Below are 13238 nucleotides of genomic sequence, written 5' to 3' on the forward strand. Positions count from 1 at the left end.
TCGTCTTGCGAGGCACCACTGTACAGAAGAGCAATCCTGAAACCATTTTGACTCCTCCAGTGACCTCAAATAATTCTCTGCAGTGAGGAAGGAAATGGGAAAAGCCTCCCCACTCACTGGTGGAGCAACAGGGGTGCGGGGGGAGCGTACCACCCACGGCGGCACGATCCCAGTGGGGTACCATCATGGCTGCTCCCCTGCTGGGCGTCACATCCCTGCAGGCGGTGCACCATGCCTCCAGGACACGTGCCACGCCCCCGGGACGCGCACCAGCCATGCCCCCATCCGCTCTCTGCCTCCCCCCCCCTGCCAAAGCTTGAAGCACCGCCACTGTCTCCATTGTCTCTTTACTCACAAATCCTGTCTTAAGGGGGTATTTGTGCATGAATAGAGTGAGCCTGTGACCTGGATTCAGGAACTAAAGTATTGACCATCATAAAAGAATAGCCAGGCTGCCCAGGTAAAGCAATCAGTGACCATTATCGGGTATCCTGGCAAACAGGATTTCTGCTGTAGACCACCTCTTCTGCTGTAGAACGCCTCCTTCTGTGATGTATGTATTATGTTTTGGGGGGTGGTTTTGAGCTACAGGGTGGCAATTTCAAAAGTCTATGTAAGGTCTTGCACACCGATGTTCTGGGTTCCTCCTCCCTCCTGCGTGTGGTGAGTGAGCACCCTGTTGCAACAGTTTAATAAAGATCAGGCTTACGAGCTGCTTTGCTTCTCAACATTCTCTGGTTGGCCTCTGTTATTTTCTCCTACCGATAAAGAACCTACAGGAGGACTCTATACGGGCTCTTGGACACCCCATAAGGGTAAAGGAGTCGTTTTTTCTTATAACAAAGGGATTGGGAGGAATGCAACTCTGGGACATCCCCCTGCCCCACTGAGCAGGAGCTATACCATCATATGCTGGAGCACTGGGCAACTGATGGCCTTGCTCTGACGGTGATAAAGAGGCTTTCAAGTTTGCTCAGAGGAAGTCTCAGACTGAGAAATAGCCCTGAGCCAGAGGCTGGGACCTCCTTCCTCTTTCTTTGATCACTTTCCCCTTTCGCACGAGCAGTTTTACAAACAGCAACACTTCTTTGCAAAATGGTTTCCGTTTTTCTTATTTTGAACTTTTTTTGTTCGTTTGTTAAAGCCTCAAGGTGTTTTACATGTCTTGCAAACTTTTATGGAACGAAACGCAGCCGTGACTGAAAACGGAAAGAATCTGCACTTTCAAAAAATGACAACACTTGCCTCATTTTATTTTATTGATTTCTGTTTATTGCCTGCCCAAAGGGCTCAGGATGGGATGACAAGGCAACAAAAATGCATGAGAGTTACCATTAAAATTAGTCCCAGCGGACATAGCAAGGCCAAATACACAGAGGTAACCCTACCGAAGAGAGTCCATGTGAACGAAAACTAGGTTTGCAGTGCTTTCAAAAGAGACTCAGGCTAGGACTTTGCTGAGCCTCTATGGAGCATTTTTTCACCCCGAGGCTGTTTCTCAGGCCCCTAGAGTTTCAATCACGTCCTGGGAATAAAGAACCATAGATGGTGAATGGCTTGATTCCCCTAAAACTGGCATCCCCAAGGAGTGTGTGGGGCTTGCCCCTCTAAACAGGTTAGGGGAATGCCCCAGCTCAATTGCAGGAAGAGGAATAATAGAACTGTGGAGGGACCCCAAGAATCAGCTCATCCAACCCTCTGCAATGTAGGAATCTCAGCTGGTGCCTGGTCTCTGTGTTAAGGCAACTGGTGGGTTTCAGCACTCACATCCTCTAGGGCAGTGTTTCCCAACCTTGTGCCTCCAGCTGTTTTTGAACTACAACTCCCATCATCCCTGACTAGCAAGACCAGTTGCAAGGGATGATGGGAATTGTAGTCCAAAAACAGCTGGAGGCACAAGGTTGGGAAACACTGCTCTAGGGTATAGAAGGAATATGTGGAGCTGCCTTGTGCGGTAATAGACTAACAAGCCTTGGACATGGGCCAGAGGGCTCCCTGCTCTGGCTGGCTGGCAATGGGTCTCCCTAGCAGCAACTCAGTAGAGGGTTTGGTGTTCCCGTAAAGTCAGAAGAAAGGACTCACGCAAAGCTACATGGCTATAGGATCCGTGTGCTGTTCCCTGAGCATCCCCCTCTGGCGTTGACACGGCAGAGGTGAGGCCACAGCTAAATGCAGGAGTTAAGGCATGTTCAAGTTTCATTGTCTCTAAGCTGCAGGTCCACGGCAGGGTGGCCAACGACTCTTTGCAACCCGAGGGTGGAAAGGCTTCTCTTAGAGCTCCGTTTTCCCACGGAAAATTGCCATACCTTTGGCAGTAACGACAACTAGGCGCCAGCTGCAAAAAGGTATCGGGCAAACTTGGCGTTTTACAAAGTGGTCCGTTTTGTTCGTAAAATAAAATGCGTGAAATGAACTGGCTGAGTGAGATCACTTAGGTCATCTGAAAACTTTCGGATGCAACTGACCCCTAATTTGCATGGAAAATTTCCCAGAAAACCCACAGGACTGATGGTTCCTGACTGCATCATGGAACTGTTTAACCTGGCCTGCAATGATCAGCCGTGACTCTCAGCAACTACCCAGAATGCAGGCATAATTTTTATTTGCCCTTATGATGCCATAGTGGGGCGGTTATACACAACCCTGCTTTCAATATTGTTTGTGCCTGCATAAGTTTTGGAGGTAGACATACTTATTTACCTCCAGTCCTGTAACTTTTCAGAGTGCCCCCCCGCAGACCAGTGGCGTAGTGTGGGTTGTCAGCACCCGGGGCAAGGCAAGTAATTTGCACCCCTAACCCGTGGATTTGTGCCCCCTAACCCGTGGATTTGTGCCCCCTAACCCTAACCCCCAGATGTTGCGCCCTGTGCGGCCGCCCCCCTGCACCCCCCCATGCTACGCCACTGCCCCAGACAGCAATAAATCACTGGGGGAACACTGCAAAATAATAACACAGGAGGGAGGGTGGGTGGTCCAATGTTAATCCACTACGAAAGCACTATTATTGCGTCACTGGCATGTTGCAGAAGACACCCATGGAAAATGTCAGGAACTGAAAGCAAGGCTGAGAATGTGCCCTCCAGGGTGCGCACCACACATTTAAAACACTCAGACCACATTAACTGAAGCACCTATCCTGAGACAGCATTCACAGCTGTTCATCTGAATATGTGCATGGAATTTGGGTTATTGAGAATTTTGGTATTCACAGAATCGAAGAGTTGGAAGGGACCCTTGAAAATCATTTAGTCCAATCCCCTGAAATGCAGGGATTGCAATTCACTTTGGGGCAGATGAATAAAAATGGCCAGATATGCCTTAAAAACCAGACAGGCTCAATAAAGCCTTTATTTGTGAAGCGGGAGCTACTACTGTTCATGAGTGGCCATTTGATATGATACTGCCATATACAGACTATGGCTCCCTGAGATTCTTGAGGTTGAGGCAGGAACCGGCTGCATGCACCAAGTGCCTTTGAACACCCAACGATGCCCCTTCCGACCTGAAAATCAATTATTCCCCCCGTCCGAACAGTTTGCAGAATTCTGTGGGGGCCACCTGCAGAAAGGAGGGCCTTAGGACTTCTCCTCGGCTTCCGTTTGTGGTGGGCAACCATCTCCCCTCGCCCACACAACCACCCCACAACCCCAAGATGTGCTTCTCCTCTGTCTGCCACGCTGACTTTGGGGTTGGGGAGGTGGATCCACCTGTAGGCTCCCCTTAATCCCAAAAGGCAAGAGTGGGGAAGCTTTTTCAACCCAAAGGTTGCAGGGCAATTTGGGCAGGGTTCTCAGAGGCAAAAAAGCGAGTAGAGCATTGGATGGAGCCAGTAGGTACTCCCAGTCGTGATGTGTGGAAGTGAGAGCCGGACCATCAAGAAGGCTGGTCGCCGAAGAATTGATGCTTTTGAATTCTGGTGCCGGAGGAGACTCTGGAGAGTCCCATGGACTGCAAGAAGATCCAACCTCTCCATTCTGAAGGAAATCAGCCCTGAGTGCTCACTGGAGGGACAGATCCTGAAGCTGAGGCTCCAAGACTTTGGCCACCTCATGAGAAGAGAAGACTCCCTGGAAAAGACCCTGATGTTGGGAAAGATGGAGGGCACAAGGAGAAGGGGACAACAGAGGACGAGATGGTGGGACAGTGTTCTCGAAGGTACCAGCATGAGTTTGAACAAACTGCGGGAGGTAGTGGAAGACAGGAGTGCTTGGCATGCTCTGGTCCAGGGGGTCATGAAGAGGCGGACACGACTAAATGACTAAACAACAACAACAACAACAACAACTGTAGGTACATTCCAGGCACATTAAAGTCAGATATATTCTCTCTCTCTTGCTCTGAGGTGCACACAGGCACCTCACAGCCTTATACTGAATCAGACCACCGGTGTGTGAAGCAGGGCTGGAGAGGGGCTGTGGCCAGAGGGGTATCTAGAGAGGCAAGGATGGGGTGCAATTGGTTCCCAGGCCTGTGGCTCCCCACCCTTGATCGAACGTTCTCCAGGCTTGGTTCACCTTTCTGAGCAATGTGGCCCTGTGGGCAGTGATGCTTGTGGGCTACGGGGCACCCTGAGGTCCACGTCTGGATCCTGGCCCTGAGATTCTCTGAAGAGATCCAGCCCCAGACCTTCCCTCAATCCCCAAGAGCCTGAGGTTGAAATCTCCCTTGTCCTCAGCTGGTCCTCTCTGCTCTGGCAGCGTCCCATCTGTTTTCTCACCTCCGCTGCCCCATCAGACCAGGAAACGAGATGCTCTAAGAGCTCTGGGTTTTCCTGAACCCCCTGATGAGAAGTTAAACCTCGATCTGGCCACCTTCTAGGGCTGGCAGAGCAACATTGCGCCACAATGCATGTGGGGATAATGTGCACCTGAGAACAGAATCAGGGTTTCTTTGGGGCAGAGAAGGAACAGCCCAAAGGGCAGCTGTTGTCACTAATGTTAAAAAGGCAGCATTGAAAAGGCAGCTTTAAGTAAAGTGCGTCCCCAGCTGTGCAGAGACAGGCGAGTATGGCTTTGCTAAGACCCCAGCTGAGCTGCGGAGCCCAAGGTGGGCGAGGTCAGGTTCTTGACGATCCTGCCAAGGTTGGCAATCTTTTCTTCCAGCAAGTAGTTCTTCTTCTCCACGGTCTTCTGCCTCCGCTCGGTCATCTCCAGGGCCTTCAGGAGCTGGGCGTTCTCCACAAAGAGGTCCTTCACCATCTCGTCGGCTTTCGTGTTCTTGGCAAGCTGGAAAACACAGGCAGCAAATGTGGGCTTGCTCCCCAAGGGTGCAAAAACAAGATCTGTGTTCCATAACGCTCTGCCCTGACCCCACAACCCCACTTGCTCATCCCAACTCAACCCGAAATAGTCATGTTGTGTGCTTTTTAAATGTTTGGTTGTAATTGGCTTAAAAGAAGAAAAGGGAAATTCCTCACATTTCTAGATCCAGGTTGGGGACAAATACTCTCTTGATGAGAGGCAAGCAAAGAAAAGTGTGCAAATATAATTTGTTAGACTTTATAATCTCCCCTCCTAAGTTTCTTTCCAAAGTTCCCCTTTCTTCCCTTAGCATTGAAGGAGACCACCTGTTTGGTAAGTTAAAAATGCTTTACTTACTAACTCTTCAAAGGTCAGATTCATATGCTTTTCCATAGAGCAGCAAGACAACACAATCAGCAAAACTTAGTTTCAAAATTGATAAATGTTTCTAAATTATTTGTATAGAAACACAAAGACGATTTGGTAAAGCCACATGGCCTGGCCTTAGATCAATCAGCCCAGACAACTCACCCAGTTTTGCCAAAATTTTCTCCCAAAGTGAGGGGTGGCGGGTGACCTAGCAAAGCCTGGGAGGATGGCTTACTCTGTGGTCTTAACCCCTTCATGCATTAACTAGAACTAAGCATACTGGTTATTTGCAGCTGATATTTATACCACATATTGGTGATTCCCTGAGCTGTTGAGGAACCATCGCTCGATGACTGAAACAGGGGTGGGAACCATTTGCGTTCCAGTTGTTGCTGGACTCCAACTCCCATCAGCCCCAGAAGCCAGCATGACCAGTGGTCAGGGATGATGGGAATTAGAATCCTGCAACCACAGGTTAGCTGCTCCAGATCGAGGGCAAAGGCTTACCTGTTCTTTCAGCTGATTGACTTTGTCTTGGAGCAGCCTCTTCACCAGCCTCAGCTGCTGTTCAACATCCATCATGCGCTTTTCCATGGTTTTGAGCAGATGCTCTTGTCCACCCTAAAATGGAACATGAGGGTGCATTATGAAGACTCAGTCCTGCTAGGCTGCAGGGCAATTAACTGGTCTTTTTTCAAAATTAGTTTTTATTAAAAAATTTCTTGTGTTGCAAAACAAATAACAAGGAAAAGAGCAATTTAAAACACACACCCCAAATAAACACCACCCACCCAAGTTAAAACCCCATTCCATAGGTGTAACCAGAATTTAGGGGGCGGACAGGCATGGGGGGGGGGCAAAACTGAGCTCTTGCAATGCGACTGGTGATTTAGTTACAGTAAGTATTTTCATATGCCTGTTGTCTTTGTCCAGGGAGTTTTCTTGGCAGGGATACTGGAGTGGCTTGCCGGTTCCTGCTCCAGGTGAATTCGAATTCTGGTGCTGCAGGAGACTCTTGAGAGTCCCATGGACTGCAAGAAGATCAAACCTCTCCCTTCTGAAGGAAATCAGCCCTGAGTGCTCACTGGAAGGACAGATCGTGAAGCTGAGGCTCCAAGACTTTGGCCACCTCATGAGAAGAGAAGACTCCCTGGAAAAGACCCTGATGTTGGGAAAGATGGAGGGCGCAAGGAGAAGGGGACGACAGAGGACGAGATGGTGGGACAGTGTTCTCGAAGCTACAAACATGAGTTTGACCAAACTGCGGGAGGCAGTGGAAGACAGAAGTGCCTGGCGTGCTCTGGTCCAGGGGGTCACGAAGAGCCAAACACGACTAAACGACTAAACAACACCACCACCATGCATAATTCTGGCCACAGCGATCCATGCGACGGTCACCTCCAGGCTTGATTATTGTAATTCGCTCTACACGGGGCTGCTCTTGAAGCTGACCCAGAAACTCCAGCAAGTGCAGAATGCCACAGCGAGGCTCCTTACAGGGTCCTCGCCTCAGGATCACATTCACCCGGTGCTATACCAGCTGCACTGGCTCCTGGTGGAGTACATGATCAGGTTTAAGGTGCTGGTTTTGACCTTTAAAGCCCTATGCGGCCTAGGACCCACGTAGCTACAGGACCGCCTCTCCTGGTATGCCCCGCGGAGGACCTTAAGGTCCACAAATGACAACACTTTGGAGGTCCCAAGTCTCAACTAGGGCCAGGGCCTTTTCAGTACTGGCCCCGACTTGGTGGAACGCTCTGTCCCAAGAGACTAGGGCCTTGCAGGGCTTGACATCTTTCCGCAGGGCCTGCAAGACAGAGCTGTTCCGCCTGGCCTTTGGTTTGGACTCAGTCTGACCCTTATGTTTCCCTCCCCTTATGGTCTTGATCTATCGGCTACTTTTAAAATAAGGCTGCATTTTAAATTGTATTTTAACCCGTATTTTAAATCGGTTCCCCCGCATTATGTTTTTACTGTGATTTTATTGCTGTTAGCAGCCCTTAACATGGCTCTGGCTCTGGCTGTGGAGGGTGGGGTATAAATAAAAATTATTATTATTATTATTATTATTATTATTATTATTAACCTCTATCATGCTGTTGTCGGTGTCCCATCACCCTTTATGGGAGGCTTCTAACCAGAGGTTGGATGGCCGCTTGTCAAAGGATTCTTTAACTGTGATTCCTGCACTGCTGAGGGTTGGACTCGATGACATTTGGGGGTCCGTCTTCCAATTCTATGATTTCAGCTGCTCTCTCCCGTACTTTCCCCAAAGCTATAATGTCCTTTTTGAGGTGATCAGAACCGCATGCGGTATTCCAGATGTGGTTGCACCATAAGAACAGAGGAAGCTGCCTTTATACAGAGCCAGCGCACTGCTCCATCTAACTCAGTACTCCCTACACTGACCGGCAGCGACTCTCCAGGGTTCCAGAAACTGGGAGTTTCCAGTTCCTGCCAGGGATTGATCCTGGGACCTTCTGCACGCAAAGCAGATGTTCTTACCACTGAGCCACAGCGCTTCCAGCAAGAAGGTGCTACAATAAAGGCAGTTGCTTCGGTTGAGATTCCTGCATCGCGTGGGGTTGGGCTAGATGACCGCCGGGTCCCCTTCCAACTCCCCACTTCTATGCTTCTACAATCCCAGGTGTGGGATTTGCCTTTCATAGCTGAAGCAGATGGTGCTGATGCTTCCATTGAGTTATCCCCCAGCACGACCCCAAGATCCGTTTCCTCATAGGTCACAGATATCTGAACTTCGTCTGTCCATGTGAGCAGGGCCGGATTTAGGTTTGATGCGGCCCTCAGCTACTGAAGGTAATGGGGCCCTTTCTATGTCCAGCTGTCCTTTGTCAACAACAAATTGTCCCCGTTTTTGTGTTGAATATATGCTATATGGTCATTTATGGACCTAATAGGTATATATGTATATTTATTTTTATAAAATTTTTATTGAGTTTTCAAATTATAACAACAAATTTTCCATAAATCTTAATTAAATAATTTATATATCCATATTTCTCCCCTCCTCCCTCTTTGGCTTCCCCCGTATTTCCATACTGATTCATTAAACAAATTCTGTACCCTGCTGATTTTGCCTCTTACACAGTTGTGAAAGTTTAGTCAAAATCTGCCAATAAGTCAAAATCTTTATACAGTGGTACCTCGGGATGCGAATGGGATCTGTTCTGGAGCCCCATTCGCATTCTGAATGGAATGTAAGACTCGATGGCATGTCTGCGCGGGTTGCGTTTTGCCGCTTCTGCGCATGATGTCATTTTGAGCATCTGCGCATGCGCGAGAGGTGAAACCTGGAAGTAACGCACTCGTTACTTCCAGGTTGCCACAGAGCACAACCCAAAAGCCCTTAACCTGAAGCACATTCAACTCGAAGTATGACTGTACTGTCTTTTTATATAGTTTATAAATGGTTCCCACTCTTTTATGAAATCAGTGTTGTCTCTCTCATGTTTCCTCTCTGTCAGTTTAGCCAGTTCTGCATAGCCCATAAGCCTAGCTTGCCATTCTTCCTTTGTTGGCCAGCAAAGGACCTAATAGGTATCTAATGCCATTTGCACATAACAAAATATGTATTTTATCAAAGTAATTGTTGGCCAACAAAGGAGCTAACAGGTATCTAAAGCCATTTGCACAAAAATACAATTACCGGTAAGATAGTAAAATTCATGTTAAATTGCTGTTTTAGGGGTTGCTTTTAAAAGTCTGTAACGGATTAATCCGTTGTGCATTACTTTCTATGCGAAAGCGTACCTTGGTTTTGGAACGCTTTGGTTTTGGAACAGACTTCCGGAACGGAGTAAGTTTGAGAACCAAGGTACCACTGTATATAGAAAGGAGCAAACCAGTGACGTTTTAGGGAGCAGCCTACACAACACAAAACACTGTTGCTCCATGTACGGTAAGTTTTATTTTATTTGTTTTTTATCTTATATTTTGGAAATGGAGGCCTGAGAAGAATTCCAAGGGCCTGGAGGGCGTAGCTGTCAACTTTTCCCTTTTTTAAAGGGAAATCCCCTTATTCCGAATAGGATTCCTCGCGAGAAAAGGGAAAAGTTGACAGCTACACTGGAGGGCCAGATTGAGCCCCTGGCCTGGAGGTCCCCCCCCCCCCATGGTTTAGTAAGAGAAGACGACACACACATATTTAAAATGTGTATTTTATTTGTCCAATTAAAATAAAAAAGTGTAGCTCTTTCCCCGCTTAAAAAGTATTGATACATCTTGTAGAAAACTTTGTATAAATAACCCAAATTTTCTCCTTCAAATCCAATATATAAAAAATTTGTACCTTTTCGTTCAAAAAATAGTTACAGCATAAAATTTGAGGGCAAAAAAATAACCTTTCTCTTTCCAAACTCCCCTGGATAAGCAATTTTTAAATAACATAAATAAATTAAAAAAAAAACACAAATGATTCATAAGAAATTTAAGAAAAAAAATAGACAACAATGTGTGATTCTCTTTTTTCTCCCCACGCAGAAAAAGAAACAAAAAAATAGATTATGAGGAAAAATAAATAAGGGGGAAGAAAACATAATACTGGAGAGGTTTTAAATTAAAGTAACTTGTTGTTTTTTTTAAAAAAAACAAAGCAAAAAGAAAAAGAAAAAGCAATTTGATCCCTGGGTTTCTCCGCTTATGCCAGTATGTGTGAGTAAGGGATGAGGTGGATTTAGCAGCCAAGGGCAGTCAGAGGTGACCGATCCGTCTGTACGTATCTGCGTGAACCGATCTCTGCTCCGGAAGCAAGGCCTAGGGAGAGAAGGCAAGGAGGACACGCTTCACACACAGCCTTTTGCAAAACAGCACGTCACAGTTAGTAATGCAGACAAACAGCGCCGCTTAAGCCATCACAGCGAGACAGACACATCAGCGAGTGCTGGGGAATAAAGAGGAAAGGACAGCAAGCCCAACATTTACGGAAGAGCAAGCCCAGCTCCTGGGGAACAGCAAGCTTAACATGCAGGGGAATCGCAAAGAACATTCGGTTAAGGATTAGTCTCAGCTGTGGCGAAAGGGCAAGCAGGGCGACACCTGTGTTGTTATTTCCACTTGGGGGAACTCGCCACGCAAAGCCACTTCCGCACTTCAGAGGAGGTGGGGTTGCGGGTTTCACAGCCCAGCCCCACGGGGTTGGGGGGATTCCCGGCCGCGTCACCAATCGGCTGACTCTGGGGGCGTGGCCTGCCCTATTTAAAGCATCTCCCTCTTTGCTGCTTATCAGCTGTTCCGGTTTCCCACCCTCCCGCCCTTTAAGGTTTCCGTTCTTTGACCTTGCTATGCAATAAATGGTCCAAGGCCATGGAGACTATTACTGCACGTTACTCCCTCCCAGATCTGGACACGCTGTCAGCTTGGGGTCAACATAAAATCCGGGCCTGGACCAAGAGACGAGGCCATGGACCGGGCACAGTCCACCACAGCTCGCCTCTCCATGTGGCTCCCTAAAGTGAAAGTGGTAAGATCACTTGCCAACTACTTGATAGACCTGACGGAGCCCAATTTGAGAAGAGCGTTTACCATGGCCCGTTTCCATTCTATACCCACGGCCTTCCTGCAGGGGATTTACTCTAAGACCCCTATTACTCAGCGTCTATGTCCATGCACAATGAATGAAGTAGAGGACTTCATACATTTCTTTTTCTACTGCCCTATTTATGAGCTAATAAGAACTAAGCTCCTCCTCTTGATCCCGTCCACCATCACATCTAAGGAAGACTGTTTGAAATTGCTTCTAGTGGACGCAAATCCCCAAGTTTCACGTGGGGTGGCAATCTTTATAGTGCAGGCCTTGAAACTCAGGGCGACTCTGACTGGGTAGTGTGTCCTAGACCTGGACCTGTCTTACTTCTTTCATTACCTTTTAACCTATTGTGCCGAGCCTATTTTGGGGCCATTATATGCTTTATATACATCCACATTCTAGATTCCCGGCGCCGGCAACTAAATCTATACATTATTGTCTTAGGGTAATTTAAATGTCATAACCCCAGTAATATCGCTTTGAATTTTGTTTGGTTGCTTGTCTTTAGCATTTTTTTTGTTTTATCCTGCTATGGCTGTATGCTAATGCAATAAAGGTTTGATTGATTGACCTTGCTATGGACCTTGGTTGGTCGCCATTGAGGGGCCTGGTAGGAATTTTCCCACTTGGCAAATTGGCACCAGCCACTTGGTTTTCGCCTACCTCGTAGCAAAACGTCACAACTTTCTGGGTATTGGCGGTTAGGCGTTGGTATAGTTCGGTAATTGGAAGAGGGGAGGTAACGCCATCACCTGCCCCACATATTGAAGGGTAGTCCGGTAAAGGATTCCGGGGGTGTGTGGCTCTGTCTGAAGCCTAGGGAGGTGGGGGCATAAGCCACGCCCCCTATCGGTAACCCCGGGGGAGTTCCTAGTTGATGTGTATCAACAGGACTCCCCCTACTGGTGGTTAACCCTTCCCGGACTTTCAGCGGACGAGCTGGAGTCGGATATAGTCGGTTAGGACCAATGCCTAAGCCAATACCACTCATCACCTGTAACCAATAAAAGTTGTGGCCTTTTTTAGCCCATTAACCTTAATAATTGTGTCATGTGTCATTATTTCCACGGGGCGGGGGGGGGGGGACTCGCCACGCAACACCTGCCAGCTACGCGATGCTTCTGGAGAGCTTGCAGGTTCTTTTTTTTTTTTTTTTTACATCTTTTGATTCATTTTCTATAACCAAATCACAAAAAACAAAAATAAACAACACACACCAAAGAAAAAAGAAAACATCAACCAAAACAAAACACATGAACAAACCAGAAGACAAACATTAATTAGCAACAAATAACGGTTGACTTCCCTCCATTTCGGTTTTGGGTTATGTAAATATTAAATCCATTCTGCAGTTTTTCATTTTATATCATCTGCACATCGCAAGGGTCATATTAAACCTACTGTGATTTTTACATCTCTAGAATTTGTTTCCATATATGTTATGAATTTGGTCCAATCGTCAATAAGCTTTGTACCTTTTTGCTGTCTGATGTTCTGCGTCATTTTTGCCAAATCCATATATTCAAATAATTTAATTTGCCAATCTTTAACGGTCGGGATATTTGGGGTTTTCCAATTTTGTGCTAACAGAATCCTGGCAGCTACAGTTGCGTATTGAAACATTATATGATCTTCTTTCTTAATCTCGTCTCCGATCATTCCCAGAAGGAAGGCTTCGGGCTTTTTAACAAAGGTGTATTTAAGTATTTTTTTCAGTTCATTGTATATGGATTCCCAATTTTTTTTAACTTCTTCACATTTCCACCACATGTGGTAGAATCTTCCCTCTTTAGATTTACAGGTTCTTATGCCCAATTCACACATTAGACCAGTTTGGTCACTGAGCCTCTGCCTCGGGCTTGTGTGCTCTTGTTGTGGGCTCCAACTCTCCCCCCGACGTCCCTTCTCAAGCAAAGTCTCGCTTTTGCGCATCATAATCTGCCTGCCTCGTGTCCTACCTTGGCCCTGTCAGACTGGCTCCTTGGATTCGAGACTGGACCTGGACTGCGTCGCTCAGGTTACCCCTGGGCCCAGCACACGAAGGGACCACGAGGGTCATCTAGTCCAGGCATAGGCAAACTCCG

General features: G+C 47.2%; 1 protein-coding gene across 1 annotated transcript in view; it reads right to left on the reverse strand.

The window, feature by feature from the left end:
• Positions 1-4293: 4293 nt before the first annotated feature.
• The window catches only part of NIN (ninein), a 125591-nt gene continuing 116646 nt past the window's right edge, over positions 4294-13238 (reverse strand). The window contains exons 28-29 of the mRNA XM_081877073.1: positions 6117-6230; positions 4294-5225 (exon numbers count right to left, since the gene is read on the reverse strand). Coding sequence (XP_081733199.1) covers positions 5016-5225; positions 6117-6230 — 324 coding nt within the window. The 3' untranslated portion in view covers positions 4294-5015. The remainder of the gene's footprint in view (positions 5226-6116; positions 6231-13238) is intronic.

The sequence above is a fragment of the Podarcis erhardii genome, assembly GCF_964252035.2.
Source record: "Podarcis erhardii genome assembly, chromosome: 1".
NCBI lineage: Eukaryota > Metazoa > Chordata > Lepidosauria > Squamata > Lacertidae > Podarcis > Podarcis erhardii.